This window comes from Cololabis saira, chromosome 11 (assembly GCF_033807715.1).
Source record: "Cololabis saira isolate AMF1-May2022 chromosome 11, fColSai1.1, whole genome shotgun sequence".
Classification (NCBI taxonomy): domain Eukaryota; kingdom Metazoa; phylum Chordata; class Actinopteri; order Beloniformes; family Belonidae; genus Cololabis; species Cololabis saira.
Genome location: NC_084597.1, coordinates 25,134,184 through 25,162,105, shown reverse-complemented (window position 1 = coordinate 25,162,105; position 27,922 = coordinate 25,134,184). Strand labels below are relative to the sequence as shown.

Sequence of the window (27,922 nt, the reverse complement as noted above, 5' to 3'; positions counted from 1 at the left end):
GGAACTATACACCAACTAGTTCTAACTTCTCAGTGGACTGAAGGGCCAAGTTGAGACTCTCACATCCCAGTTGTTAGAGGATATTATGAGCATGTTCTTACTGAGTTACACCAGGTGAATTCATTTTGCTGAGATGCACCTTATAAATTAGACTACTGACAGACCCATAGCTTCCAGAGTAAGTGGGAGCTCAGTTGACTGATTTTCTCTTTGGAACTAAAAAGATGGAGGTCGGAAAATCCCCACCAGTTTTGAAAACTCTCACTGGAGACAGATTCTATTCTGAATGGAATCCAATCTGCCAGAGTTTATTATAACAGAAGGTCTTGTCAAACAATCTTGGCTCTGTTTACCCCATTAGTGTAGTTCATTTCAGATGATTTGAGATCTGTCTGTCATAAGTCCGAGCAGGTAGTGAAGCCTAATTTTAAATATGTTAATAGCACTAATAAAGGGTCTTTCGTTCAAAACCGATATTCATTTCTACTTCACTTGGACTTGACGCTGAATTCGTTATTATTATTAACAGCCTACTTCACTCATTGCAAATAGGGTCCCATATTATGCAACATAAGTCTTCATAATGTATATTTTGAGCCATTCAAAGACAAAAGTGACAAGTCTTTTTGTGTTTTTTTGTCCTACACTGTGTCTCTGAGTCATACAAAAGTGTATTAAGATCAGTTTTTTTATCTGATTTTATATTTCTGACCTTGGCATTCAGATATTGATAAGGCTTGAAAATAAATGAATGACTGAGAAGAAAAACAGACACTTGCCTTCACATAATAAGAAGGTTATGGCGTCCACAGCAATCAACGTGTAATTTCATGCCCTTGACTTAAGAGAAAATATATTTTCCACATATTGTTTTCTCCATTTTTTTTAATAACGTGGACAAAAATGTGTAAATATTGGATTTTTTTATATCTTTAAAAGCAACAACTTGTAAGCAATAAAGATTAATCACAAATAAACCTGTTAATTGAGTCGTCGTCTCTCGCTAGTGTCATCAGAAAAGAGGAGGGAGGGTTGAGGTGGGAGGGTTAGGGATTAGGATCAGAGTTCTCATCATGTTGGTGTTCGTTTGCTTTTCTTCCTCTATATAGAAATCCTGTTTGATGTTAGTTCGGCACCAGTACTCACATCAGTGAATTATTCTTATATGAAACTGACAGAACAAACAGTTTTACTTGAAAATTCTTTTAGCGAGACAGTCATGCTTCAGATGGGGGGTCGCTAGTTGCTTAGCAACAACAATAACAGCTTTTCCAAAAAGCATCTGTTTGGTAGCTGTTAAAAAAAAATCTTTGCAGTGGACACAGGTTGGTTATTAGATTTGTACAAAATACGAATCCTCATAACAATGTAGGCTTTGTTTGATCACTTTTCTCAGTTAAAATACATTTTGAGTGTATGAGTTCACGTCTGCTACTTGGTAAATTGTTGCACCCAATTACATGTACAGATATATCTTCTTTTTTTTGTTACATACAAGACAAGATACAATACATACAAGATCACAATATAGACAAATATTTTTTATCACAAGGGGAAATAGTGTGCAATTAATTTGAAGCTGGAATATTAAATGTAAATTGTAAATAATGCACAAAAATGAATATAAAAAACAGCTGCTTCAATAAAAACAGCTGCTATGAGAGACATGTCAAGTTGAGTCTCATTTAAACCTCCAATTTCCATTATTAGGCAAGTTAGGATAACAGTGGAAAAAAAAGCTGTATAGTTTTCAAGAGAAGAACTATGAATGCTGTCATTCTATTCAGGAATTAGGTATAACGAATAACACATTACATGCCTCCCTGCTTTGATATATTTCTGGTTTACATTTATGTGGAACATAGTGTATGGCAGGTTAGAGAAATGCAAGCATCCAATCAGCTTTTAGTAAAATGATATTCAACCAGTTTCCTTCTTGTTTTGTTTTTATGTATTCAAGATGGAAAAATGGGTTCGGTTCTTGACTTGGACAATAAAGGGAAACGATAGCCTTTGCGCTGCGAAAAGATAAAACACTTATATTGAATATACATAGAAATATTTCACATCTGTTAGAAACTTAATTCAGAGCAGTTTCCAATATTTGTTTTTTATTATATTGTATGTTGTGTTGTTTTATTCTCCTTTGTGACTCAATGAATAACTACAAAATGAGTCATAATTGTAAAGATTCTGAATTAGGTTCAGGTACCCCAGTTGAAAGAACTCTTGACTGCATCTTGAATTTTTTTTTTTAGTTTATTGTTTTGCACAGTTTTTAAAAAATATACAGGACATATCAATGATAAACACTATAGGTGCAGGAAGAGGCAAAAAACCCAATGGGCTTATTTGAAGCCTCCACCGAAGATATTAAAATGTCATGTCAAGATTAACATACAAAAAAACAGAAAGTAAAACTACACAAAAGTGATGGCAAACTAATAATGCAATATATAAATAATAAAGAATAAAGACAAAAAATAAGCGTGTGTGAGTGTGCATGGGATATTGTTTTTACAACTTATATTATATTGACTCCTGAGCAAATAAGACTGTACATGTCACTATGAGTGAAACACACAAAAAAAAAAAAAAAAAAAAAAAGAACATGGATACATAAATAAAATACATTGGGAAAACAGTTACAAAACAGCAGTCAAGTGGTCCTTCAAACGTCTTTTGTAATATTTCAGAGAGGACGAGCTCTTTGCCAAGTGGGAAAAATCATTCCACAATTTAGTGCCCCTAAATCTCACCAAAATCTCACCATCTTGGAGTCGTGTTTAAATAATATAGGCATAAAATCGAGTTCCTTAAAGCCATTTCAAATAAATCTGTGACTTTATTTCTTTGAAAATATGCTTCTACCTTACACATTTAACAAATGCTATGCCTCTAAATTATTTAGATCGAGTTGCATCGGCCTTGGGAACATAATTGGCAGCGTCCTTAGAGCACATCTGCATTTCCGTGTGATTTCATGTATGTGCGCTCCTCCCACCTGCCTGGTAAGGTTGCGCTGCAGAAGAGTTTGGTTTTATAGCAACTGTTGCCCAGTGAGGCAGCGCCATAGTCACCGTAGTCCTGGCGACTGTAACCCACCAACAACAACCTCGCTCCATCATTACCACCTCCTCCACCATCCCCATCTCCATCAACCAGTCCACAACTCAGGTTTGATTCAATTCTCTTTCTATTCTTAGTCTGAATGCAAGTGTTTTCTCTTTTTTTCTCCCCCCTCGTATGGCTGTATATGTGAGGTTAGTAAGGTAAGTGGTGTGGGTGTTCGGCGGGGCTGGATCGCTGCTTCAGTCCGCCAGCGAGGGTGTTTCTTTGTAACGTGTTAGCCTGCTAACGCTGCCTGCGGAGACTGAGACGCCCTGCTCGCCGGCACAAACCACCAATGTGCGGCTTTCGGAGGGCGTCGAGCGGCTCAAACTGATATAGACGTGCTTTAGAAATAAATGAATGAATAAGGCTTTTTTTTTTTTTTTTTTTCTTTTCGTGTGAATGATTTGATTGAAGTTGCGTCGGTGGATGGTCGTGGAGGACCGGGCTAGGCAGCGGGGCTAGAGCTTGAATCGACGGCGTAGGGTTACGCGGCGACGCGCGTCCCTACGCCGTAGGCTCTGCGTCGGTGTAACGCGGGACCATAAATCAGCCTTAGCTGGTCAGCTGGAGCCGGAGCAGGTGCCTGGCGTTGCTAGGTTGCTAACCCCAGCGATGCCTGCTGCCACTGCCTGCTGCTGCTATCCCGTTTTTGGGGGGCTATTATTACTATTTGTGTTCAAGTTTGTATTTCAGGTGGCCCAGCTTCTCGATATTCACACATAATCATATCGTCGATTATGAAAGGAAAGTGCTGTCTGCTAGCCTTTCACTTAATAACTGCCTGACAATAGCTGAGCCATTACTTTCCCTTTTGTCTTACGGAGCAAGATAGCGTCGCAAGATCTGCTCTCTTTGTGGCATCAGATGGTCATGATGAGCTATGTGATCACACCTGGTTATTTTTTGCAGTGAGAAATATCAGTTGATCGATTTTACATTTAAATACCGTAATGTTTTCCTTAATAATTTAGTTTATACTGTATTGCATTTTTTTGAGAATGGGATTGTCACTATACTGTGTTTACATTCCTCATTATTAGTATAGTATTGGTTTTATTTATATATATATATATATATATATATATATATATATATATATATATTTATTAGGAGTGTAACAATATATCGTGCCACAAAATTTCGTGATACAAAAACGTCACAATACGTGTCGTGGAGGTGACAAAGTGTATCGCGATATTGGAATATTAATATTAAACTATTGTGTTGACTAGTAACACGCATCCGAAAAAAGTCAAATCATACATGAGAAACTATTCAGTTTGTGGCAAAATATTTGTATTTGTATGAAACTGAAGATGCATAATGCAAACCTGACATTTACTTTTAGTTTAGTTTGTGGAAAATGGTTGGCCTGGCTTTCTCTTTAAAACTTAAACAGTTATAAAGCATTACAAACTGTAACAATAGGGCAAACGCACAGCATTGTTTTGTATTTTGTGTCTTTCAATTAAAAGACAATTTTTTTCCAGTCATATGTTCCTCATTCAAGGTTGTTAAAAAATACTGCTATAATATCGTATCGTTATCGTGACCTCAATATCGTGTATCGTACCGTATCGTGAGATTAGTGTATCGTTACACCCCTAATATATATATGTGTGTGTGTGTGTGTGTGTGTGTGTGTGTGTGTGTGTGTGTGTGTGTGTGTGTGTGTGTTTGTGTTTCAGACAATTGTACAGTTTAACTACACTTGCCACCAGAAAGAAAAGAAAACAAACTTCCATTTGAAAATGTCTTAATTCTGTTCGTGTTTCATACTTGGGTTTCTCTTTGTTGCATCATATTTACTCTTGGCTCCGCTGGGTCTTCTGCTCACCTGCAACCTCTAATTCCCATTAGCGCATTGAACAGGTGTGTGTTTGTTTGGGGTGGGGTGTTGTGTTTATGTGGTAAGGGGAAGGAATGGCAGGTGATCCTTCACAAGTGGTGATCTTCAGCAGTGACAAGAATAAACCTCATTCCTAAAGATTTATATATATGGACATAAATACACAGTCCTTCAGTATATTTTGATTTTAGTAAAGTCCTCTGCAGGCCCTTCCACAGCATTTCAAGCTGGCTGAGGTCTGGGCCTTGACATTGCAACATGTTGATTCAGCCATTTTTAAAGATTTGTTTGGAGTTTGTGTACAACTCAATGACTGCTTGTCTCCCAGGTCCTGTGGCTGAAAAACAAACACATACGATCATCCCTATACCCCCATGTTTAACAATTGATATGGCATGTTTTCTGCTGTTATGTTGTGTAGTTTTTCACCATTGCCATTGTGCTTTATGGTCAAACAATATTGAGGCCTGTGTGTTGTTGTGTCCAAGGAAACCCTACTTGTGCAGTCTTTTTACATTATATTATGAACTTTACATTTTTACCTTATAACTAAGGTATGTAGATATGGAGGACCAAAACTGACATGATTAAAAATAAAAGCAGAAATATATATATACTTTGTTTTTCCTTTACATATATTCCTTGTTTTTACATTCCCTTATCTCCTCTTTTTACTTTACCTTGCATTTCATGCCTCATTATGCAAATGAAGATGGCTGCCCTTCTTGGTCCAGCTACTCTACTATTGGTCAATAAACGGGAAACAATCTGCTTCTTCCTGTTTTCCTTGTCATTTGCATAATGAGGCAGAAATGCATATGGTACAATAAGAAGAGAAGACAAGGTAATGTAAAAACAAGGAATGCATATATATATATATATATATACCTATACCTATTACCTATTCATTTTTGTACCCGCTTCTATACATATTTTTTTTTAAATCATTGTATTTATCACACACTTAACGGGGGACTTATATTTTTTATCTCTTTTTCTCTCGTATTTTATCTATGCTATGGTTTTACAGCATCTAAGTCCAGCAGTATTTGTGATTGCCCAATGTATGTTGCTTTATATTGATTGTTTGGTTTGTTTCTGTACTGTCCTGTTGCATATGTTATCTGTACACGCGCTGATGCTTTTCCACAAATGAAGTTCCTAACGGATAAATAAAGTTATTTATTATTATTATATATAAGGAAAAGGGAAAAACAAAAAATATATTTTTCTTGACGAAAATGCACGTGTAAGGAAAAACAAAATGTATATATATTTCTGCTTTTATGTTTAACTATGTCAGTTTTGGGCCTCCATATGTAGAGTCAAAGATGCAGGTTTTGGGTTTTTGCAATTTCTTGGAACTTGGAGTGGTTTGCCAGGTCATCCACTCCTGGAAAAGATTATCTTTGTCGAGAGCTTTCCATTTGTGAATAATCTTCCTCAGTGTATAATGATGAGTTAAAAATGATTTGGAGTCTTTGTAACCCTTCCAAGATGGATGGACAGAAACACTTGCTTTACACCTTAGAATTGCAATGCCAACACCAACACATGCCTGAATGCACCCAACCTGCAAGCATTTAAAACTTATGCTTTCATAAAGGTGGTCACACTTGCTGATGATCTGTTAACTGAGTTGATATGACTAGCAGCATCTCCTTGCACTTTTAATTCTCATAATTTTGACTTGATTTTTGTTAAATCAATAATGGCATGGTGTAATAAGCTGAGTTGTTTTCCAGATGAGATTGTATTTACCCAATTGTAAGAGTCGAGAGGGGCCAGATTATTATTTTTTTATTAGGTCCTGATAGATAAAGCCTTAAAATTAACTCTTTTCAGTAGATTGTATGATTTTTAGGTCTAAAATAGGTTGTTTTATCTTATTCCCCCCCGACAAAATACTTCATCCTGACTTTTTTCTCTCATAGGCTTCCCTACTGTAATGCTCTGTTTGAATTTTCCATTCATTCACTTTGTAGTGAGTCCGTCATTCTGTCGTCCTTTTTTTGTGTTCTGATATGTAAAACACAGAGACCCTATCTCTGTGTGTTCACAGCAGGACAATAAAGGCATTTAACGATATACAAACTATAACTGACCATCATCCTCCTTGGACTAAGCTGAACCTAAAATCAAAGGATCAAAGTGAACCAACAAGATCAAAATACTAACATTAAATTTGTACATATGCAGGTAAAACCCAAAATAATGTTTGTCTGTTTGAATGCACAACCTAAATTAGGTCACCCCTTCCAACACACATGCTAATAAAACAGGATGTTAGGAACTGCCAGTTATCAGATCATGTTACCACTTACCTGTAGTCCAGCAGGGCAGAAATAGTACCATGCCACCTGCTGCCTGGATCCTGTTGCATTTCCAATCACTTAAAGAGTAGCTGATTAATTCAATTATTCTGTCAGCCATTTTCATGGCTTAGCTGCATGTTTTTTTTTTTCCTTTTGTCACAGCCTTCCAGCTGTAATGTATATTTAAAAGAATTTAAGAGACTTTTATAAAAACCCCTTTTGCCTGCAAAGAAATGCATATAAAGTCTATTTTCTCCTACAGCTCACAGCAGAGTACATTTAGACTTGAATCATTTTTCAACATAACTAGTTTCCTGTTTCCTACTGGTTCAGTCTCGACACAGCATAAACCTAAAGTTTAATGTTTTAGGTTACAGAATCTCATATACTGATGCAAAGTTTTTGACATTGAAATCAGGATTGGCAAGCCTTACAATGTCAGTCACTCCCAGCTTTCTTTGTAATCTTAAACCTCCCTACTGTGCATACCCTGCACCTCTTCAACTTCCAATTACATAGGCTTCCACTTGTTTCCCTGCTTAATGAGCACCAAGTCATGCTACTGTATATGAAAATATTTTTAATATATATGTATATATATTTTACTTACATGCCTCGGTTTGTATGATTTGTATGTCTTGATTTCATACCTTAGAATTCAGCTTTGCATGCATCATTATAGCTGCCATTGCAAATCTGTATCCTGGGATGTTAGCAGGAAGAATTGAAGGGAGAAAACTCTGGGCAAAATGTTGCACTCCTTGGTGGCTTTTGTTCCTCTGTGTCTTTGTAGGGCTGCACTTGCTTAGTGGAGCACTGCATTTAAGTGGGCCACAAGGGAGTGCCTGAATGGTGTGGCAGGAGGTGCGTGTGTGTGGATTTCTTTGTGGAGGGGGTTGAGGTGAGGCAATAAGAGTGTGCTCTGATACAGGGGCTCCTTTTCTCAATTAAGTGGGCTCAGTTGGAGCTATGTGCTTAGCTTTTAAACGACACTGTGGAGTATAATTCCACATTCTCCGCATGTCAAATCTCTTTTTATTTTTCAACCAAATGTGACGGTCATAGAATGGATGTGTAGTGTGATATTTTTAATAACTATTTGCCTTGTATTTCAAAGAACATAAGATAGGAGTTACTTGTGTAATTGTATCATCAAGTTTTCTAGACCTCCGCTTATTGTTGGGGTGAAGCAATATGGTCAAAAAATACAAGTCCATATTTTTAGACTGAATGATGCTACACAAGATCCTTGTTACTTCTACAAATATTGGCTTCTTTACTATCTCACTTGTTGGAAAATAAAGCTCACTTTCAGTTTTAATCAAGAAAAATTAAAATATAAGACATTGTTTTTATTGTTATGACAGTATTTTCTAAATTATACTTGAATGCACCAGGAAGTCTCAATGGGTTTGACCAAAAAAGTGACACAGGTTTCAGTCTTTACATGGTATACATTTAAGGCTCTGTCAATTTTCTTTTCTTTTAAGTTATACATACTTTAGTGATTTATTTTTTTTATTTTTTAATGCTTGCATGTGAAATGACTGAGAGAATGTGGAAACAATACAGCCAATTGTATTGAATAGAAATATATTTTTCTAGTATTCAGAACACTGCATGTCTTGTAGAGGTCTGTTGTGGTTTCCAACAATGACAGCAAATGGATTCTCCTCCCAAAGATGTCCAAAACTGTCATACCGTCAAAGACTTTTCTTAATTTAATTTTACTCATCTTTCCACTTTTAATGTATCCAGTTTTAGGCTTAGTCACCGTAGCATTAATAAACTGATACCCTTTTTTTGTCTTAAAAAAATTTAACTAAATAAGGTTTGTGTAACATTGAATGTAAAGTAAAGGGACTAGCTGTCCCTTGAGTAATTTGAAGCCGTTAGTATGCCCAGCTTAATTAACCAACTGAGGCTTGTTCATGGAAACTGTGATGAAGAAGAGGGAGCGTTTCCCTACATGGAATGGGTGATGGTAGCCAGACTATTATTAACTCACAAACACAGGTTCACCCTAAGTGTTTTTCTCTTGTCTTAGTCTTGACTGTCAAAGTACTACGCCAACATTTAGACAGGCACAAAGACAAAATGAGTTATCCTAAAAGTTGTTCTGTAAACCTGTTTCTTACTGCTGATCCAAGTTTTTCAAAAGTAGAGTTAAGCCTCTAAAAGTGAAAACTGGCAGAGCAACAAAAAGCAGCATCTATTTAGTGTTAAATATTAACTTGTTTTATGGCTGCAAATGTGGAGACAAGACCATGCGTCAGTGATGCATGAGGCTCTGAGAACATTGAGTACCACCAAGCAGAAACAGGTGTTTGGGTACAATTGGAGTACAGCAGCTTCAGTAACATTGATTTGGACAAAACCGACAAATCTGCAATGAGACCTCGTGTTTCCTGCTATCCCAAGATTAGTCTCTCATTTATGCTTTGGGCTCACTAAAGACAGGGATATATATATATATATATATATATATATATATATATATATATTTCATTTCATTTCATTTATTCCATTCATTGTATATCTTCTTAACAATGTTGTACAAAAATCCAACAAGTACACATTATCACCATGAAAGAAAAGGAGCAGGAAGAAGAAAACTTATGATACCTGCCCCTCTCTGTTAATACAATTACATTGACTTGCTGAACACCAATCTATCTATACATATATAAACAAGAAAACAAACAAAAATACCACTCTTCTACTTCAACATTTTCTTAAGCTGATACAAACTTGTGCAACTTTTCAGTTCCTTGCTTTGTCTATGCCATAATTTTACACCTGTAACAGAAATACACATTTGTTTTATGTTTAGCCTTGCAAAAGTATGTTTGAAATCAAATTTAAGTCTGTTGTCCTCATCCTCCAATCTGAACAAATTTTGTAACTGTTCTGGTAATGATCTTTTTTTGCTTTAAACATTATTTTTAAAGTTTGAAGTTCAACTATATCCACTATTTTCAATAAACCTGCCGAAATAAATAATCTGTTTGATGGTTCTCTGAAGCCGACCCTGTGAATGACTCTCACTGCTCTTTTCTGTAGCATAAACAGAGGAGAGATGTTACTTACATAGGTATTACCCCACACTTCCACACAATAATTTAGATATGGCAAGATAAATGTACAATACAAAGTTTTTAGTGTGTTAGTATTCAAAATAAACTTAACCTTATTCAAAATATATATACTCTTCGCCACCTTGGCTTTTACATATGCTATATGGTTTTTCCATGTCAGCTTGTCGTCTAAAATAATACCCAAAAACCTAAACACAGACACTCTCTCAATGCTCTCTCCTATATATATATATATATATATGAATAATGTATATGTGTGTGTGTATTTTTTTTTTATGTCAGGCTGTTTGCTGTTGCATAGAGCTGGAAACATGAAACCTCATATTTGATTGATGTTCCTGATTATAAAACAAATCATGGTTTCAAAAAAATTGTGCAAGTTTGCAGTCAGTTTTTGACAACAGCTAGAAACCTGTGTCTGTGATTGTAATGTTTTCGTGTGCGTTGTTTTGTTAAATGAGTTATCAGCCTCTCTTAGACTGACCTTTCTACTGCACTAAGATAATTTGGTTACTAAATCAAAAAGTTTCTTTAGTTAGATTTACAGTTTTAAGATTCGTGCCAGTTTTCAATCACTGGGACCATTATCTCTCTGGAGTAAATCTATGTTTTCTCTCCTACTCAGGTGCCATGCAGACCCCTGAAGCAGGCGCTGAATCCACCTCCACTGTCCCCCTTCAGACCGCTGTGCCTGTTCAGCCTACTGGCTCTACCCAGCAGGTGCCTGTGCAGCAGCAGGTACATCCGAGCTCTTTGTGTATTTAGGTCAAAATGTTCCTACACAAGTGCACCTGCATGTCTGCAACTTTATCCAATGGAATAATTAATTTGAAGCATTTGCACTTTTTGCCAGGCCCAGACTGTTCAACAGGTTCAGCATGTTTACCCAGCACAGGTGCAGTATGTTGAGGAAAACAGTGGCGTCTACACCAATGGCAACATGTGAGTCACTCACAAGCATACGATAATGAAGGGAGGACTGTTTCTTCTTTTTTGGGGGGGTGGAATACAGTCACATCTTTGATTTTGTTCCAGTCACTTTAACATGACCAAGATTAGATGTCTTTTAATGGTTCCCCCTCTGAAGAGGTCCCCTGGGTGTGAGGAGTGGGGTTTCACATGCACATGGCTTACAAACGAGCTCAAGCAGTGTTTGTCTTACTTTGATACACATGTACATCAGCATATGTACAGACACAAGTAGACAAAGTGGTGGAAACGCTTATGTAAGGGGAGCTGCTGGTCTTGTGCTTTGGGAAATGCAAAGGAACACCACCAAACTGCTGGACAGGGATTCATGTCAACATAGCAAGATTAATTTCACTCACATTAAACTCATATAAAACATACAAATAAATACTAGACATTTGTTTTGTCTTTATGTAGGGCTGGGCGATATATTGAGATTTTAATATATATCGATATATTTTCAAACACGATATGGTATGAGACAATATCGTTTATATCGATTTAAAAAAAAATTATTATTTATTTATTTTTTTTACATTTTTTTTTTTTTTTAATGAATTCTATATAGCTTATTTTGTGACAAATTGACTTGAATGTTTTATTTGAGATCTGCACAACTGTCAACCTCACTGGAAAAGTCTGCCTGTTACTGTCTACATTGTATTAATTGCACAGTGTATTTTAATTTAATTGTTATGCAGGAAAGGGATATTTGTTTTATTTTATTCAAGAAGCATTTTATTCTATATATGCAGGCAGTTTATTTTTATTTCATTTGTTTTATACATTTTGATATTGTGCAGACCTCTGTTAATAAAGGTACCTGTGTGACATTTGGCACGAGGCTTTGTATTAAAACTGACTGTTTTTTTAAGGGTTTGCCTCAGAAAAAATGAAGCTAACAGAGATGCTATGCTATAATGCTTTGGGGGAAACCCCAATTAAGGCACAGAAAAAATATCGAGATATATATCGAGTATCGCCATTTAGCTAGAAAATATCGAGATATGACTTTTGGTCCATATCGCCCAGCCCTAATTTGTAATAGTCTTTATTATGGGAACAGTGGTTGACGGGTGTTTTCTTTTCTGAACAGAAGAAGCTACTCGTATTCAGAGCCACAGCTGTACAGCCAGAACAGTGGAGGGAACTACTTTGATACGCAGGGCAGCTCGTCGCAAGTGTCCACAGTAGTGACATCTCATGGCTTGACAAACAATGGAGGAGGGGGCACTGGAGGAATAAGCATGGGTCTGGCAGGGGGTCCGGTAATCAGCAACAATTCTGGGACTTACCTGATGGACAATGCCGGACCCCACCCTGCCACCCAAACGGCACGAGCCTCCCCAGCCACTGTAAGTTGCATTATATCCACTGAATGGGTCCTTGGCTTACTTTTACCTGCCTGCTTCTGTGTGTACCACCTTCTATCTTGCAAATATAGTGCTTGCACATGACGTAGTAACTATTGACTTTATTGAGTTCTGCTCTGCTTTTAATTATACTTTACTCTATTAGTTACATTACATTTTGTATTGTTTATATAGTTTAGTTTGTTCAGTGTTCATATATACTTCTTATAAGATATTATGCTATTTTATAGAGAAACTAACTGTTTGCACTTTCTCCATGATTGTCTACAAACTGTTTTATCTCTGCTCTCCCTGATGTACCACCACTCTACAGACTGTGTCCAAGTCTATATAATGATTTAACAACGACAAAACATGTTCAAGATAATGATCATTTTTAAATGTTCAAATAATCAGGGACTTTGTTTTCTACATCTGAGTTCATCTGTGTTATTGCAATTATAGTAGAAGTTTATTGCAGACTCGTGGTCCATACAAAAACATAACATAGGACAAAATACATACAATACATAAAACCTGTCCAGCAGGGAGAATTACAAATACAGGTTTTTAAGCCAATGTCTCCTGAGACAAGAGGAGTATCTGACACAGCTCTTCCCAGGGTCATTTATATTAACAATGATGCCATTCACAGACTCATCCAAACGGCACATGAAACTGTGCATTACATTTCTAAGAACAGCTTGGAGAGTATTGACTCTTGCAGCCACAAACATCTCACTTGCACTGCACCATCTAGGCCTTTTGAGTAAGATTATCATAGCATCATTATATGCAACTTAAAGTTTGTGGAAACTTACTTTTTTTATAGCTTGACCACAAGTGAGCAGTGTACAGTGGTGAACAATAGGCTCTAAAGAGATGAATTTTCACAGCTTCTGAGCACATGCTGAACTTGCATGCGAGGATGTTAGCCTGTGCGTACATCCTGCGGCACGGTCTGTGGATATCGTCATCATCATCCATGTGTTCTGTGATAAAATGGCCGAGATATTTGACCATACTACAAACATGGAGACCATTAAAAGATAATTTAAAATCAGGAAATATTTGACCCTTGTCCTCTTTACTTCTACAGATTAAAACAACACTCTTACTGGCATTATACTTTATATCATTATCAATGCCATACTCGGTACATATGTTGAGGAGCTGCTGGAGACCAGCGCTACTTGGGCTTAGCACCACCAGGTCATCTGCATACATCAAGTGATTTACTAGTTTATCACCCAGCATACAACCAGTTTTACAGGCATTCAAGAGTTTAGACAGATCATCCATGTATAAATTAAAAAGAATAGGAGACAAAATTCCCCCGTCTTAACACCATTGGAGACACCGAAAGGGAGTGATACAGTATTGCCCCACTTAACTCTCATGTCCTGGTTTGCATACCAGTAGGCTAAGAGTCTTACTATGCTCCCAGGTACCCCTCTTTGAGTTAACTTTAAAAACAGCTTGTTGTGGTTGATGCGATCAAAAGCTTTTGACGCATCAATAAAGGACATAAGGACTGATGAATTTTGCCCCCTATATTTGTTTACAATCTCCTTTAGTGCATAAATGCAGAGGTCAGTGCCATGCTTGGGTTTAAATCCAAATAGGTTATCTGTTGAGTAGATATATTTATTTAATCTGTCTAACAGAATCATTTCCATCACTTTAGACACTATGCTTGCTAAAGCTATAGGTCGGTAGTTGTCTATACTACTAATTTTACCAGTCTTGTCCTTTATAACTGGGACTAATAAAACAGAGAGCATGGAGTCAGGAAGCATGCCATGATACATAAAACCAGTAAAACACAATGCAAGGAGGGGATATATTCTCACACTGGCATATTTAAGGTGCTCAGCATCAATGCCATCTAAGCCACTTGCTTTGTTATCAGATAACTTGTGTATATTATGTTATACCAATTAAGCATCCTGGAAACAGCGCACATCTTTCAGTATTGCACACCTGCCAGTAATAGTCTTGTTTTTGTGAGGGAGATGGCTTCTTCTCTGTTGACGGATCGGTTTTGGAGAAATCCTGAATGATTTCATTAAAGCAAACCACCTACAGTCGGGGCCCTTAGTTTTGCTTTCTTTTGTGTGTCTTATTACTAGACTCACCTTACTGCAAAGTGAATTTACCTTTGGGAACAAGTAAAGTTGAACGGAAACTGAACTTTTAGTGTATGTGTTTGTTTTAATGTTAGCCAAAGGTTTTCTTAAACAGGTCATCCTGCTCTGCTTTGGTTTAGTGGTGCTTTGCTTTGGGATCTTTCTTTTTTGATTGTCTGTATTTATTTTCGCTTGTGGCCAGTATTCTGTTTACATTTAACCTTTAAGTTTTCTTGTTTCGGTTATTATTTTATTTTTTTTCCCTCTTACATTTTGTTCTCCTGTGCTTCGTGGTTTATCAGATTGAAATGGCGATTGAGACGCTCCAAAAATCTGAGGGTTTATCCAGTCAGAGAAGCTCACTGCTCAACAGCCATGTAAGTTGCTTTTCTAAACGCTTGCCTTTGCTTAACCTTAACTCTTGCAAATCTCACTCTTGTCTGCTTCTCTCAAATCTTTGTAGATTTCAGTTTGGTGTTATGTTTGCTGTTTTATGTGGCTGTTTTTTTACTTGTTGCTTTGGGAAATCACTAACTGCTGTAGAAGCTGCTGCAGAGCTGTCATGCAACTGTATCAGGTCTACTGGCTGACTGTCTGGTGGATCAGTGTCTAAAAATAAAGACTTAAAAAGTACATGTTCCGTCTTGTAGCTCCAGTGGCTCCTGGACAACTACGAGACAGCAGAAGGAGTAAGTCTACCACGATCCACCCTCTACAATCATTATCTGCGCCATTGCCAGGAGCAGAAACTGGACCCTGTAAATGCAGCCTCTTTCGGCAAACTCATTCGCTCCATCTTCATGGGACTCCGTACAAGGCGCCTTGGGACGAGGTTAGATGTTTTTTCTTTTCCCTCTTAAGAAAAATCTAAAATTTTTACTGATTTGATTTGATTTGATCTTTATTCATCTTGAACAAACAATTTAAAACACATACATCAACAATAATAATAAAGCACAACCAGTTTTGTTCAAGAAGGGACAGGAAGAAGCAAATGCTTATCTAGTCCGGCCCCTTCTTGCAATATAAGAGTATCCGATATATAAAAGAATAATAGTAGCAATAACAATAATAATAATAATAATAATACATATATACAGTGTATACCCTTCTTCTTGACATATAAAAGTATGTCAATATAAAAGTAATTAAAAGACATGTAAATCAATAATAAAAGTAGCTAAAACGAAAGGCATCAAGCACAGTAGAGAAGGAAAAAAAGTCAATGAAAATGAAAAAAAACAAAAACAATCACCATAATAACAGTAGCTAAAAAAGAAAGAAAAGCATCATGCACAGAAGAATAAAAGACAATGAAAAAATAATAAAAGATAATAAATAATAAAACTATTAAATTAAAAAAACGATTAAATTAAATTAATTAAGTTAATTTTACAGCATGGCTCTGTCAACATGTCTAACTTTTTTTTTTCTGTTTCCCAGAGGGAACTCCAAATATCATTACTACGGTATACGTGTGAAACCAGATTCCCCGCTCAATAGGCTCCAAGAAGACATGCAGTACATGGCTCTCAGACAGCAGCCTGTTCAGCAAAAACAGAGGTAGATTACAAACATCCTGGTGCATTCGCCGCCAGTCAATGTGAGACTAGTCATAGTTGTTTGTGATAATAGTTTTTTGATTTTAGGTTCAAGTCGGTGCAGAAGTTTGATGCGGGCTCCGGGGACAATTACTCAAGCGGAGGCCAGAACCTTCCTGGTGCGGCAGAGCAGACGGTCATTGCGCAGAGCCAGCACCACCAGCAGTTCTTGGGTCGGCAACTTTTTCATTTTATCTGAATGTTGGGGTTTTTTTTAAGAAAAAAGGAAAAACAAACACTGAAATACACTACATGTTGTGGGGTTTTATTATTGTACAGTGGTTTATATACTTGACAAATTAAAAATATTAAAAAAATATTTCCCAACAGATGCATCACGGGCACTCCCCGACTTTGTAGAGCTGGACTTGGGACAGAGCAACTCGGAGAACATCAGCCAAGAGGATGTGAAAGCTCTCCAGTCCCTCTATAGAGAGCACTGTGAGGTTAGATGACGTAGAAGCTTTTTACTTTCTTCTGATCACACATTACTGCTTTTAGACATCAAAGCAATCCCTATTATTTTCATCTCATTTACAAATTTGATTATTTGTTTGAACTTATCTATAGACATGATTATGTAGGCAACATGACCGTACAGTGTCGTATTGATTTATTTCAACCACCTGTAGTCTTAAGCTGTTTCATCTTTTTCACTGTGTTCATGACATGAGTATCCTCCTTGTCTCTCAGGTATTTCTTTGTTTTCTGTCTTGAATCTATCAATACACTTAAAAGCTTATTTGTGCAACGAGAACTGCTCTAAGACAGTAAAACTACTGAACAGGTTTATAGACGTAATGTTGAGCTAGATTGAGAATGTGAAAAATTCTTGTAACGTGTAAGTCTTGAAACTTGTAAAGAATGTATTTATAAATAAGGGTTAGGAACATTAACAACTTGCGGTTTGAAGAAAGTCTGAAGTTTTTTACCAACCTAAATAATTGAGTCCTTTATTTCATTTTGTTTTTCTTTATTTTGTCATTTTTTACTTTATTGTATTTTATATTTATCCTTAGAGCAATTACTAGTACAAATGGGGTAGATGGATTTTCATTTAAACATTTTTTTTTCTCCAGCCATTGTTACTTTTTTTCTTAAATTTTTGGATTCAAGTTGAACAGTTCCAAAATCTCTACAAAAACGTTGGACATTTAAGATTGATGACAACAGGTGTTCATTCTCTGGATATATTTCAGGCTATCTTGGATGTGGTCGTTAACCTCCAGTTCAGTCTAATAGAGAAGCTGTGGCAGACGTTCTGGCGTTATTCTCCTCCTGACACTGTAGAGGGCGCCACTGTTACAGAAAACAGGTGAAGTTGAGCCAATTATTATCTATATCTATCTATCTATCAATCTATATATATATATATATATATATATATATATATATATATATATATATATATATATATATATATATATTTTCCCCAATTTATTTCAGGTTAATTTTGTACATTCAAGAGGGTTTGGTAAATATGGTCTGTTTTTCCTCTGCAGCAGCATAAGTGAGATTGAAGCACGTCTCCCCCGAGCTCAGCTCCTGGCACTGTGCAGAAACGAGGCAGTTCTTAAGTGGATGAGCACCTGTGACCATTTAATGTACCAGGCCCTTGTGGAGATCCTTATTCCTGATGTCCTGAGACCCATTCCCAGTGAGATATCTCTCATGTCTAACTGACTGAAGTGACAATATTTGTAATGTAGTTAAGTTTCTGTAATAGTTGGATTTTCCTTTTTATTTCTGTTTTTCAGGTGCCTTGACTCAAGCCATTCGCAACTTTGCCAAAAGCCTAGAAGGTTGGCTTAATAATGCCATGAACACCATTCCACAGAGAATGGTCCAGACCAAGGTGTGCTATTGTAGTAATCAAAAATGTTCAATTGATACATATGAGGAATATGTTAGCTCTTGTTTTGAAAAGTGTGTAGACAAAGATAACACAGCTTTTACATTAATTCTGGCCTCAGATTGCTGCTGTTAGTGCCTTTGCGCAAACATTGCGCAGATATACGTCACTGAACCACCTTGCTCAGGCGGCACGAGCTGTGTTGCAGAACACATCACAGATCAACCAGATGCTGAGTGATCTCAACCGTGTGGACTTCGCCAACGTACAGGTCAGAACAGTTCTTTGAATTTGGGCATTGATATTTGCATTTGTACTAGGGCTGAACGATATGGACAAAATTTCATATCTCGATATTCATGCCAGATATCTCGATATCAATACGATACGATATGACTTCGGTTCGGTGAAAACCAAGCATTTTTCAGAAAAATAAAAACATCAGAAATCAAAAGAGTGCAGTTTTATTGATTAGAACTCACTGCCAGTCATCAACATTAACATAAAGTCACTCAATAATAAATAATAATCAAAATATTTTACTGTAGCTCCGCTTTAACGATAAATAACCAATGCAGTTAGAGTTAGAGTTCAGTACATGTTATTGATTGGACGCTGCTGATGAACGGACTGTCACAACATCACTGCAGTTTCATGACGGAAACTGCGGATTAATGTCTTGAATGTTCATATCTCGATATAGATACGATAACGGTATATCGTTCAGCCCTCATTGGTACCCATCTTTATTTCCATTGTGGGTAAAGAATATACATTTTCTTTTTGTGTGTTAAACCGCTGTTCCAACTCCATGTTGTTGTACAGGAGCAGGCATCATGGGTGTGCCAGTGTGAGGAGGGAGTGGTACAGCACTTGGAGCAGGACTTCAAGGCCACACTGCAGCAGCAAAGCTCTCTGGAGCAGTGGGCGGCCTGGCTGGACAATGTGGTCACTCAGGTGCTCAAGCCCTTCGAGCACAGGCCCAGCTTCCCCAGGGCAGCGCGACAGTTCCTGCTTAAGTGGTCCTTCTACAGGTCTGCAAAATGTCAGCCATTCACAGGTGTGTTGGAGAATATACTATATTGAGACAAAAAGCCTCCAATATTTTTTTTTTTATCCCTCTGCAGCTCTATGGTGATCAGGGACCTGACCCTGCGCAGCGCTGCCAGCTTTGGTTCGTTCCACCTGATTCGCCTGCTCTACGATGAGTACATGTTCTACCTAGTGGAACACCGTGTGGCTCAAGCCACCGGAGAGACACCCATTGGTGTAATGGGCGAGGTAAAAGCAATATTATTCTGTTTTAGTATATTGTTAGTTCCATTACAAGGCATTATACTAAAGGGTGATGTTTGTTTCTCATTTCAGTTTGACAGCCTCAACACCTTATCCCTTACAAACATTGATAAAGGTAAGCCAATCAGAAGTTTCCAGCTTAATGTCAACAGCTGTCTGGACCACAGCTGGGTAAAAATATTTTCATTGCATCGCCATTTCCCTATAAATCCACACACACACACACACACAAGATCAGTTTGATCATGCATGGGAGGATTGATTATTAGGAGATGAGCAGCTAGTGAAAAATGTATGAATCTCTTAAAGAAGCGATAATGACTTTCCATGCGACTATAAACTGGAAAACGAATGATTGGGAATTTGAGAAGTTCTGCTGCTTTTGAATGTAGTATAAATACGTGCATAAGAATATGACACTATTATTCTTGTCTAAAAGTCTCTCTTCCTTTTGTCATTCAACTTCAGTGTTGCTGTTGATTGATGAAGAAAAGTAAAGTAAGATCCTGGGAATACTTGACCCATCAAGTTTTCCCAGCGAGAAATCTTTAGCACCGCACAGGTCGCAAAGGTACTTTAATTTACCAGGGTTATCTGGTGAAAGTTGTTTGTATTCATGCATTACAACAAAGTTGTATAGTTTAGATAAACCTAAGATGTTTGAAATTAAAATTATGAAATTGATGATGCCTCAACGTGAGAAATAATGGGAGTGATGCATCCGCATGTGAAATCATTCGACCTTCGGCTTAACTTGGCAAAAATGTTTATTAGGAGATGAGCAACAGGAATGAGTTAAAGATTGTCAGAGGTGGACAGAGTACTCGACCCCAGTACTTGAGTAAGAGTACAAATACTACTGGCCAAAATTTACTCCGTTACAAGTAAAAGTAGCTCAGTCAAAATATTACTCGAGTAAGAGTAGAGTACTTGCTTTTAAAGGTACTTAAGTATCCAAAAGTAAATGCTTTTAAATTTACTTTAAGTAAAAGTAAGAGTAAGAGTAAATTTCTTATTTTCCACATCAGTAAATTACTATATTTTTTAATTTTAATTTAATTTTAATTTAATTACATTTTTTAATTTTGTCTGTGGTTTGTCTGTGCCCTTGTTTTTTACTCGGTCGAACTCAAACATTGAGTTAAGATACGGCCAAGGATTTGTGAAAGTCCCTGCTCCGAGTCCGGCTCATTATCAGACTCAGACGACTCAGCGGATTGTCTTTCTTCTCCTGACGCAGGCGTAGCCGTTGTTGCGGCTCTGTCTTGACTTGTTGTGGCTCTGTCTTGACAAACGCAGGCTACTTTGGCGGTATCGTTTTGAGGAGGCTTGACGTATTTCCGCTTTACGTACATCCCAGTGGAGAGCGTGCACTGTGATAGGTCTCCTCCTTTGACAAAAACAGCTTGTGTCCAATAGGATTTTAGGGAAGAAGAAAAAAGAGCAGACCTGAAAGTTACGAGTACTTTTCAGCCTTCCTAGAAATTTACTCAAGTAAAAGTAAAAATATTTGTCTTGGAAATGTATTCAAGTAAGAGTAATAAGTACCAAAGAAATCTAATACTCAAGTAAAGTACAAATCCTCTGGATATGTACTTAAGTACAGTACTCAAGTAAATTTACTCTGTTACTGTCCACCACTGAAGATTGTACATTCATCAGCTTGCTTGCTATTTAAAATGAAAATGTTGCCATAAATAAAAGTCAATGAGTGTGTTAGATCTTATTGAGGTTTATAACTTTGAATATGAGTATAGTATGTATGACATTAAAAAAAAAATAATTGCTGAACACAAAGGTACATATTGAATAACTAAAAACGACTTTAATCTGCAATTTGTTTGTTTTTTAGATGAAACAAGTGGCATGGACAGTGATTTGGAAGAGTACACAGAAGAGTCTGGAGAACCTCTGGCTAAACGGGAGAAGTCGGAGCATGAGGTGATCCAGGTGATCCAGGTCGGGGCACTAGAGGATGGGTCCCACCCTGTGGTGGGTGTTGTTCAACCAGGTGTACTCCACTCACTGCCACAGCCCCCGCAGGACCACACGGAGCACATCCTGACCTCCTCCACTGGTACTCCCACCATCCGCCACTGCAGCACCACAGGCAACACCTATGCCTCAGTTTGAAGGTCTGAGGGGCAGAGCTGACCTTGTATGGCCCAGGTTTGCTGTCTCACATATTTCCGCATATCTCTCTTAGTGTAAGTCCTTTTCATGCATTGTGTCTGTTTACAGTTCTGTGGACATGTGCTCCTCTCCCTGTCTGGTCAGTGGAGGAGTGACACTCTAGCCACGACGTGCTGTGTCTTTGTCTGACTTATTAGATTCTGGATGTGCAGTCATCCTGTGAGTCTTTACTCTAACATAGAGCGGCAGCTGGTGGAAGGGACGTGGAGGAAAAGGACTAATTGGACCCGTTACATGTTTTTCTGTTCAATTACGACCTACTGCCTCCGTCTGTGTACAGACGAGGTTTTAACCTGGAGGAAAAGTAACCTCCTTCAAATGACTGATGTCTCAGAGCTCAAATCCATGTCACTAGTCCCAGTAGAGCAAAAGCATCGCCCGACTCCAAACCCTCACCCATGGCACATAGTTTTGCTGTACTTTCAATTGGTATTAAGCCTGGGATATACTTGCAGTTCAGAACGCGTACGCATCCAGGCCGCCGCGCGTATCCTGCGTTCCTTTGACGCGTCGACGTGCACGTTCTCAAAAAGACACTGAACGCGTACGCGACCTGCAGTTCTCGCTGTGGCCGCGAGTGGCGCTGGTCCCGGTCTGATCCCAGCTGGCCACAAGTGACGACGCGGAGGTCACTGGCGCCGTTTCCTTTGCCGAGATTGCAACCAAAGCAATGTTATAATCTCCTACATCATCCAATGGTGTCATGTAAACTTGTTCGTTGTTCTAATCTGCTACTGCTACTACCGCTGCTACTACTGCTACTACTACTACTAAATATTTACCCACTTTTCCAACTGTTGCTCTGCTCACTGCCCCCTATCGGTCACCGCCGGTACGACGCGCTCTCCTCGCGTACTACGCGAGCGACGTTGCGGTTGGTGGTGCACGCGAACGGACACGAACGCAAGCACCAACAGCAAGTATATCTGGGGCTTTACTCAAAGCTTATGGTGCTATTGTTGTGTTTCAGTTTAAATTTTGTAGTCGGCTATCCTAAGTTTAGTATGATTTTGTTGAACATGCATTCGAACTGCTGACAAACATCTGACTGAAGATGTTTTTGAGTATTCTATGTAGCTAAATAAAGTTTCTGATATATAATTAAGGCTCATGGGACAGTTCTCTTTGACGATTACGTTAATCCAGCTGGTGACTATTTACAGCATTTAGCCAAATGTGATGCTGCTCCTGCAGATAGGGATGAAAGTGAGGAAGATGGTTTAAGAAAGGAAAAACCTCCTCAGTGCTAGCTTTTCTATGCACCCTGTGCATAACGCTTGCCTTTGTTCATTTTAGATGCCCTGTAGTGTGGTTTATGTGATACGCTGTAATCCTTAAAATTTACTGAACATGTTTCCCTGGTTTTACAGTTTCGTTTTGTTTCTCTCACAATGAAATTAAGTTTTGCAGTGGACCAAAAAAAAAAAAAAAAAAAAACAGTACAAAGCTAAGAGTGAGCCGTTTGAGCCACACAAAAGCTGTTTCCTGTCCCACAGTGCCATGTTGGAGAGCAGAAGGAATGTCAGGGATTTAATGTACCTCGGCTTTATCGTAGTGCCTTATACTTAAATGCAGCTGTTCATGTAGTCCTGACTGTGTGCTGTAGAGAAGCCCATAGCCCCTCTGCATTGTCCCAGCCACAGATTTGGCTTTTCTGGCGACTCATGGCTGGATTTGGGCTGGCTCATCAGTGCTGAGACCTGTGGGATGCTGGCACGGACACAACCGGTTGTTTTCTGTCTATCTAGCTTTTTTTAAGCTTGTAATTGATCTGAGTCCTGGAGCCTCATGTACAAAATTTACGGCGCACAAAAAACGTGCGTACGCCACTTTCTATTGCTCACGGTCGGATGCTCAAAAAGTGACTTGAACATGAAAAGTTGCGGCCCTTCACGCACACATCAAGGCTGGGGTACGCACATATCTGGGGTTTTGTCTGTTGGCGACGCTCACTGGCGATGCAGTAAAGTCCAGAATGTGAGGAAACGTGACGTCAACAATAAGTTCACGACCACGTGAAGGACACGACAGTCCCCACATCACCAAATAAGTTACACGTTAGTGGGACTGCAACAATTTCACATGGTCTGAATATACAATGGAACTTGTCAATCCCAACGGCAGCCTCGGTTCCGTTAGAAGAACCTGCTGGTGGCAGGATCGGGAGCGAGTCTTCAGAAAGTTGTTCTCCTGGTCATGGGCCGAGACGTACACCGGTCTCTCGTCCTGCAGATGCAAAACTCCGAGTTACAGCAACTTTGTTCTTTATTTCTCACGTTTGCACCTAGATCATCACGTTGGCACAAGTTGTCTTTATTTTCTGCAGCGGAGGAATCAGATGCTTCATGTTTTAAATATAAGTTTATCTTCACATTGTTACACTTATGAGAGACGTGATCACAGACATCCACAATGCAAACTCAAAACACGTACATTGGGCTTAATATGTTAGTATATAATACACGCGACAGTAAAACTGAACAAGGAGCCGTTTTTCGTCCCACAAACTTAAGTTACGGTCTCGATTCTTAAAATACAAACGAGGGAAAAAAAAAAAGAGTATAATGATGCCCTAACGCTAATTATATTAACATTCAAAAACCCTTACGGACATAAAATCACAACTCTTCACGTAACGCAACAAAAAACAAAGAATTATACCCATAATGCAATGCACAACTACAGCACATTACTCTGTTTTTTTTTTTACAGCTGTAATCAGTAGAAAAATAAATTGTTTCCTGCCTCAACTTCTGACAGGAGTGTCTCCAGCTCACAGCTTTTTTTTTTATTTGTTTCACTTGTGTTTGCAAGTTCCTTGTTAGGATGAGTGGTTTTTAATGTATTTAATTTGTGCTCATTATCACATTCAAATTGATTTACTTGAGGGAGGAGACGGGGAGAAGTGTCCTGCTCCCGCATGTGCTCTCAATTCCACGTTGATTGTGATGTTCAAAGAAACGTGCGTGGATTTGGGCGTACGCACAGTTTTGAGAATTTTTTTTTTTTTTTGCGTACGCAAGATTTCCATGATGGAATCCAAGCACTCTTTGTACATGAGGCCCCTGGTCTTTAGCCTTTCTCCTGCCCTCACTCTGCCCCCTTGAGGCTTATTCTTGCATTAGCCTGTCATCGGGTGAAGTGTGCATGAGTGCGAGTGGATGCGTTTATGTGCAACGTGTTTTTATGTGCATATGTTCAAATGCCTGTTTCTGTGTGCTTGTATTGTATGTGTGTGTATAGAAACACATCCATCAGTCACCCTACCTCAAACCAGTGGTGCCAGCCCTTTGATGCGTGCAGCACAGTCACCGAACCTTATTGCACACACGCCACTGTACTGCACAAATCTCAACAATACAGAGAAAACCTGCATTGCTTTTTCTCTCACCTCTGATAGATTTTCTTTTTCAGTTTTTTGCCCATAAAATGCTTCATCATTTGTTCCCTGTTTAAAGATCATCTTTGTACAGTGGACCAAAAGTAGATATTTTCTGATATTCAAAGAGATATAGAGATCTATAGATATATATGTATAATATATAAAAAGAAGACACTACATATATCTGTTGCTTTTTATGTGGTTGATTGTTAATATGTGAATGTTTCTTTGGGTAGCTCGTCTGCAGTTAGTTTATAGACTGTGAAATTGGAAAGGCTTGGGGACTAACTTCTGATTTATTCAATTACATCTATACTTGAACTGTTAGCTTTCTATGTTTAGGGAATATTGAGATTAATCCTCTAAATAGAAAACATTTTGGTACTAAAATTGTTTTTGTTTCTTTTTTTTAAGTGTTTTTTTTTTCTTTTTAAAGAAATGTTTATTTATTAATATTTATTGTATTATTTTATGGATAAATTATGAGTTCTGATTATAAATCAAGAATGAAACCACTGCAAAAAGCAGAACTACTGTACTGTAGGAGGGGATTAGGACTGGGTTTACTGGAAACACAACCTATAACGTTTGATAAATTCCTGCTGATATTAAAGATCTCCCCCCTTTTTTCTTTTTAATCTTTTTGCTTTATTGATCTTATGTTGTGCTTGTATCCAGATCATACTCATGTGCATGTGAATAAGGGAGGGAAAGTGATACAAATACCCTGTGATTTAAGTATCAAACTCACGTTTTTGTTTCTTGCTCTTTCTTTTAGTGTTCTATCCATTTGGATAACCTAATCTCAAAATGAACCCATATGTTGATCCCAGGCTATGAAATGTTTCAGCCAATGCATCCAGGAACTCAATTATTCTTTCCCTTCTTTGTCCCAACTATAAAACCATGACAATATCAAAAGCAGTTATCATGTCAAATAACAACAAATGGCTAGAAAGAAATGTAACTCCTGAATCATTTTGTACACTTACACCACATTATATAGATTTATATTTAAGTAACCGCTAAAAAAAAAAATCAATTTCTCCATCTTCTCTTGACTGACTCAATTAATACATGAAGGGTTTATGTTTAAAATGTTAATTCATATTGTTTGTCGTGCTTTCAGTCAGGAGTGAATGTTCTGCTGGATACATTCCTTCCCCGTGGCATGTTTTATTGTTCTCCTACATGGCTATTCTTATCATTTTTCATTTAAATTAACCATAGATTCTTTGTCACATATATTCATTACCACACTGTAGATGGTGACTTGTATTATTTTGTGTGCCTGAAGCAAAAATGGCTTAATAGGTGTTTTGAGTCTGAATTGTGTATTTTGAATTGTTAAGTGCTTTCTGGTGTTGCACACCTGCCAAGTGCTGCTAGTAACTGTTTTTGTCAATCTAGCTCTTTCAGACGGTGTATATCACAGCCCGCCTGGTTAACACTGGACTGATGGTAATGCTGCCAACACAATTGTACTTCATTTCTCAGCCTTTGAGAAATAAGGTTTTTTTTTTTTTTTTTTTTTTGGTTAATAACAGCTATTTGCAAACAAGCCCATTTCCAACCATAAAACTTAAGATGTGAGCATGAATCGCCACTCAACGTGGATGACATGGCAGATTCACTGACCCATAGCAAACTGTGGTGCCTTTAATTTTACCCCGGCCGCAGCAGATGGCCTGGGTGACTGCTGAGTCTCGCATGAGCTACAGATGGAGGCTTCAGAGCAGGCGTTTGTCTTTTTTTTCATATATATACATACACATAACCGTTAAAAACAGTGCAGTTGAAGCATTCAGACAACTCCTTAGACATGACTATTGATAAGTCATTGGATGTCACTTGCGCGCATCCTTGGTTAGGAAAACACGGATGAATACCTGCAAAACAACTTCTAAATGTATAGAACTGGTAACTGTACCGGCAGAGTTGCTGTAAGTAAAATGCTCTCTAAGTTGTTTACTCATGATTGTGAAGATTTTCTTTCTCTTTCATTTGTCAAATATTTTTTGAATGCTGTGACCCGTTTGAGATTTGTAAGTGCCATTTTACAGTCTAGTGAGTGGTGGCCAGCTGTAGCACGCTCTAATGCAAGCACAAGCATTTGGCAATGACATTTGGGGTAGGCGTTTTGTTTAAATTCACCTTTGACAAAAATGTGTACATAGAAAAAGCTGAAAAGGTATTTATTTGTGCCCTAATTATTTGTTCTTTTGGTGACATTTTAGCTGATATGTTGGCTTAAATGCTTTTGTGATTTTTTGGGGGGGGATAATGTATAGTATCTGATAATATAAATACACATTTTCATGTGACTTTCTTTTTGTGTGCCGTTAAGTTTGCTACTTAAAATGTATATTCTCAAATTGACAAGCAAACCAATGTGTGTAGGGTGATTTGTATCGTGTATTTTACATAAAAAGAAAAAAGAAAAAACAAGGACGAGCGGGGGACTTTTATATTTACAAAGACATTGTCATTTAGTGCGTTGTAATGATGATTATAGAAACTATTAATGACACATGTAGTTTCGTTTTCTGAATATTTCAGATCTCAGCTCAGGCTAGCTTCTTAGTGTTGTTTTCTTAAAATTTGTGACTTGTCTTTGCAGTAATAAACATTTTCTTGTTCAGAGCCGGTGTCCTCTTTCTTTGAGTGTGATTCACACACTGACAAGTGACTTACTGTTTGCCCATTAAATTTTATTCATAAACACCAATATTGTTCAAACTCCATCTGTATTCAGATTGTATGACATAACTG

The 27,922-nt window shown here is 37.8% G+C and overlaps 1 protein-coding gene across 3 annotated transcripts; it reads left to right on the top strand.

The window, feature by feature from the left end:
• Nucleotides 1-3,049: 3,049 nt before the first annotated feature.
• Nucleotides 3,050-27,767, top strand: rfx3 (regulatory factor X, 3 (influences HLA class II expression)). Of its 3 annotated transcripts, none has more exons than XM_061734151.1 (17): nucleotides 3,050-3,177; nucleotides 11,002-11,114; nucleotides 11,230-11,318; nucleotides 12,442-12,700; nucleotides 15,129-15,203; nucleotides 15,477-15,658; nucleotides 16,270-16,389; nucleotides 16,476-16,600; nucleotides 16,758-16,873; nucleotides 17,627-17,742; nucleotides 17,933-18,084; nucleotides 18,185-18,282; nucleotides 18,401-18,550; nucleotides 19,105-19,313; nucleotides 19,407-19,560; nucleotides 19,648-19,690; nucleotides 21,428-27,767. In XM_061734151.1, the coding sequence occupies exons 2-17, from the start codon at nucleotides 11,007-11,009 to the stop codon at nucleotides 21,706-21,708; spliced, it is 2,277 nt and encodes a 758-aa protein (XP_061590135.1). In that variant the 5' UTR covers nucleotides 3,050-3,177; nucleotides 11,002-11,006; the 3' UTR covers nucleotides 21,709-27,767. The 3 variants fall into 3 exon arrangements, with proteins under 3 accessions (XP_061590135.1, XP_061590134.1, XP_061590136.1); XM_061734150.1 differs by having other exon boundaries at nucleotides 17,930-18,084; XM_061734152.1 differs by lacking the exon at nucleotides 15,129-15,203 and having other exon boundaries at nucleotides 17,930-18,084.
• The last annotated feature ends 155 nt before the right edge of the window (nucleotides 27,768-27,922 follow it).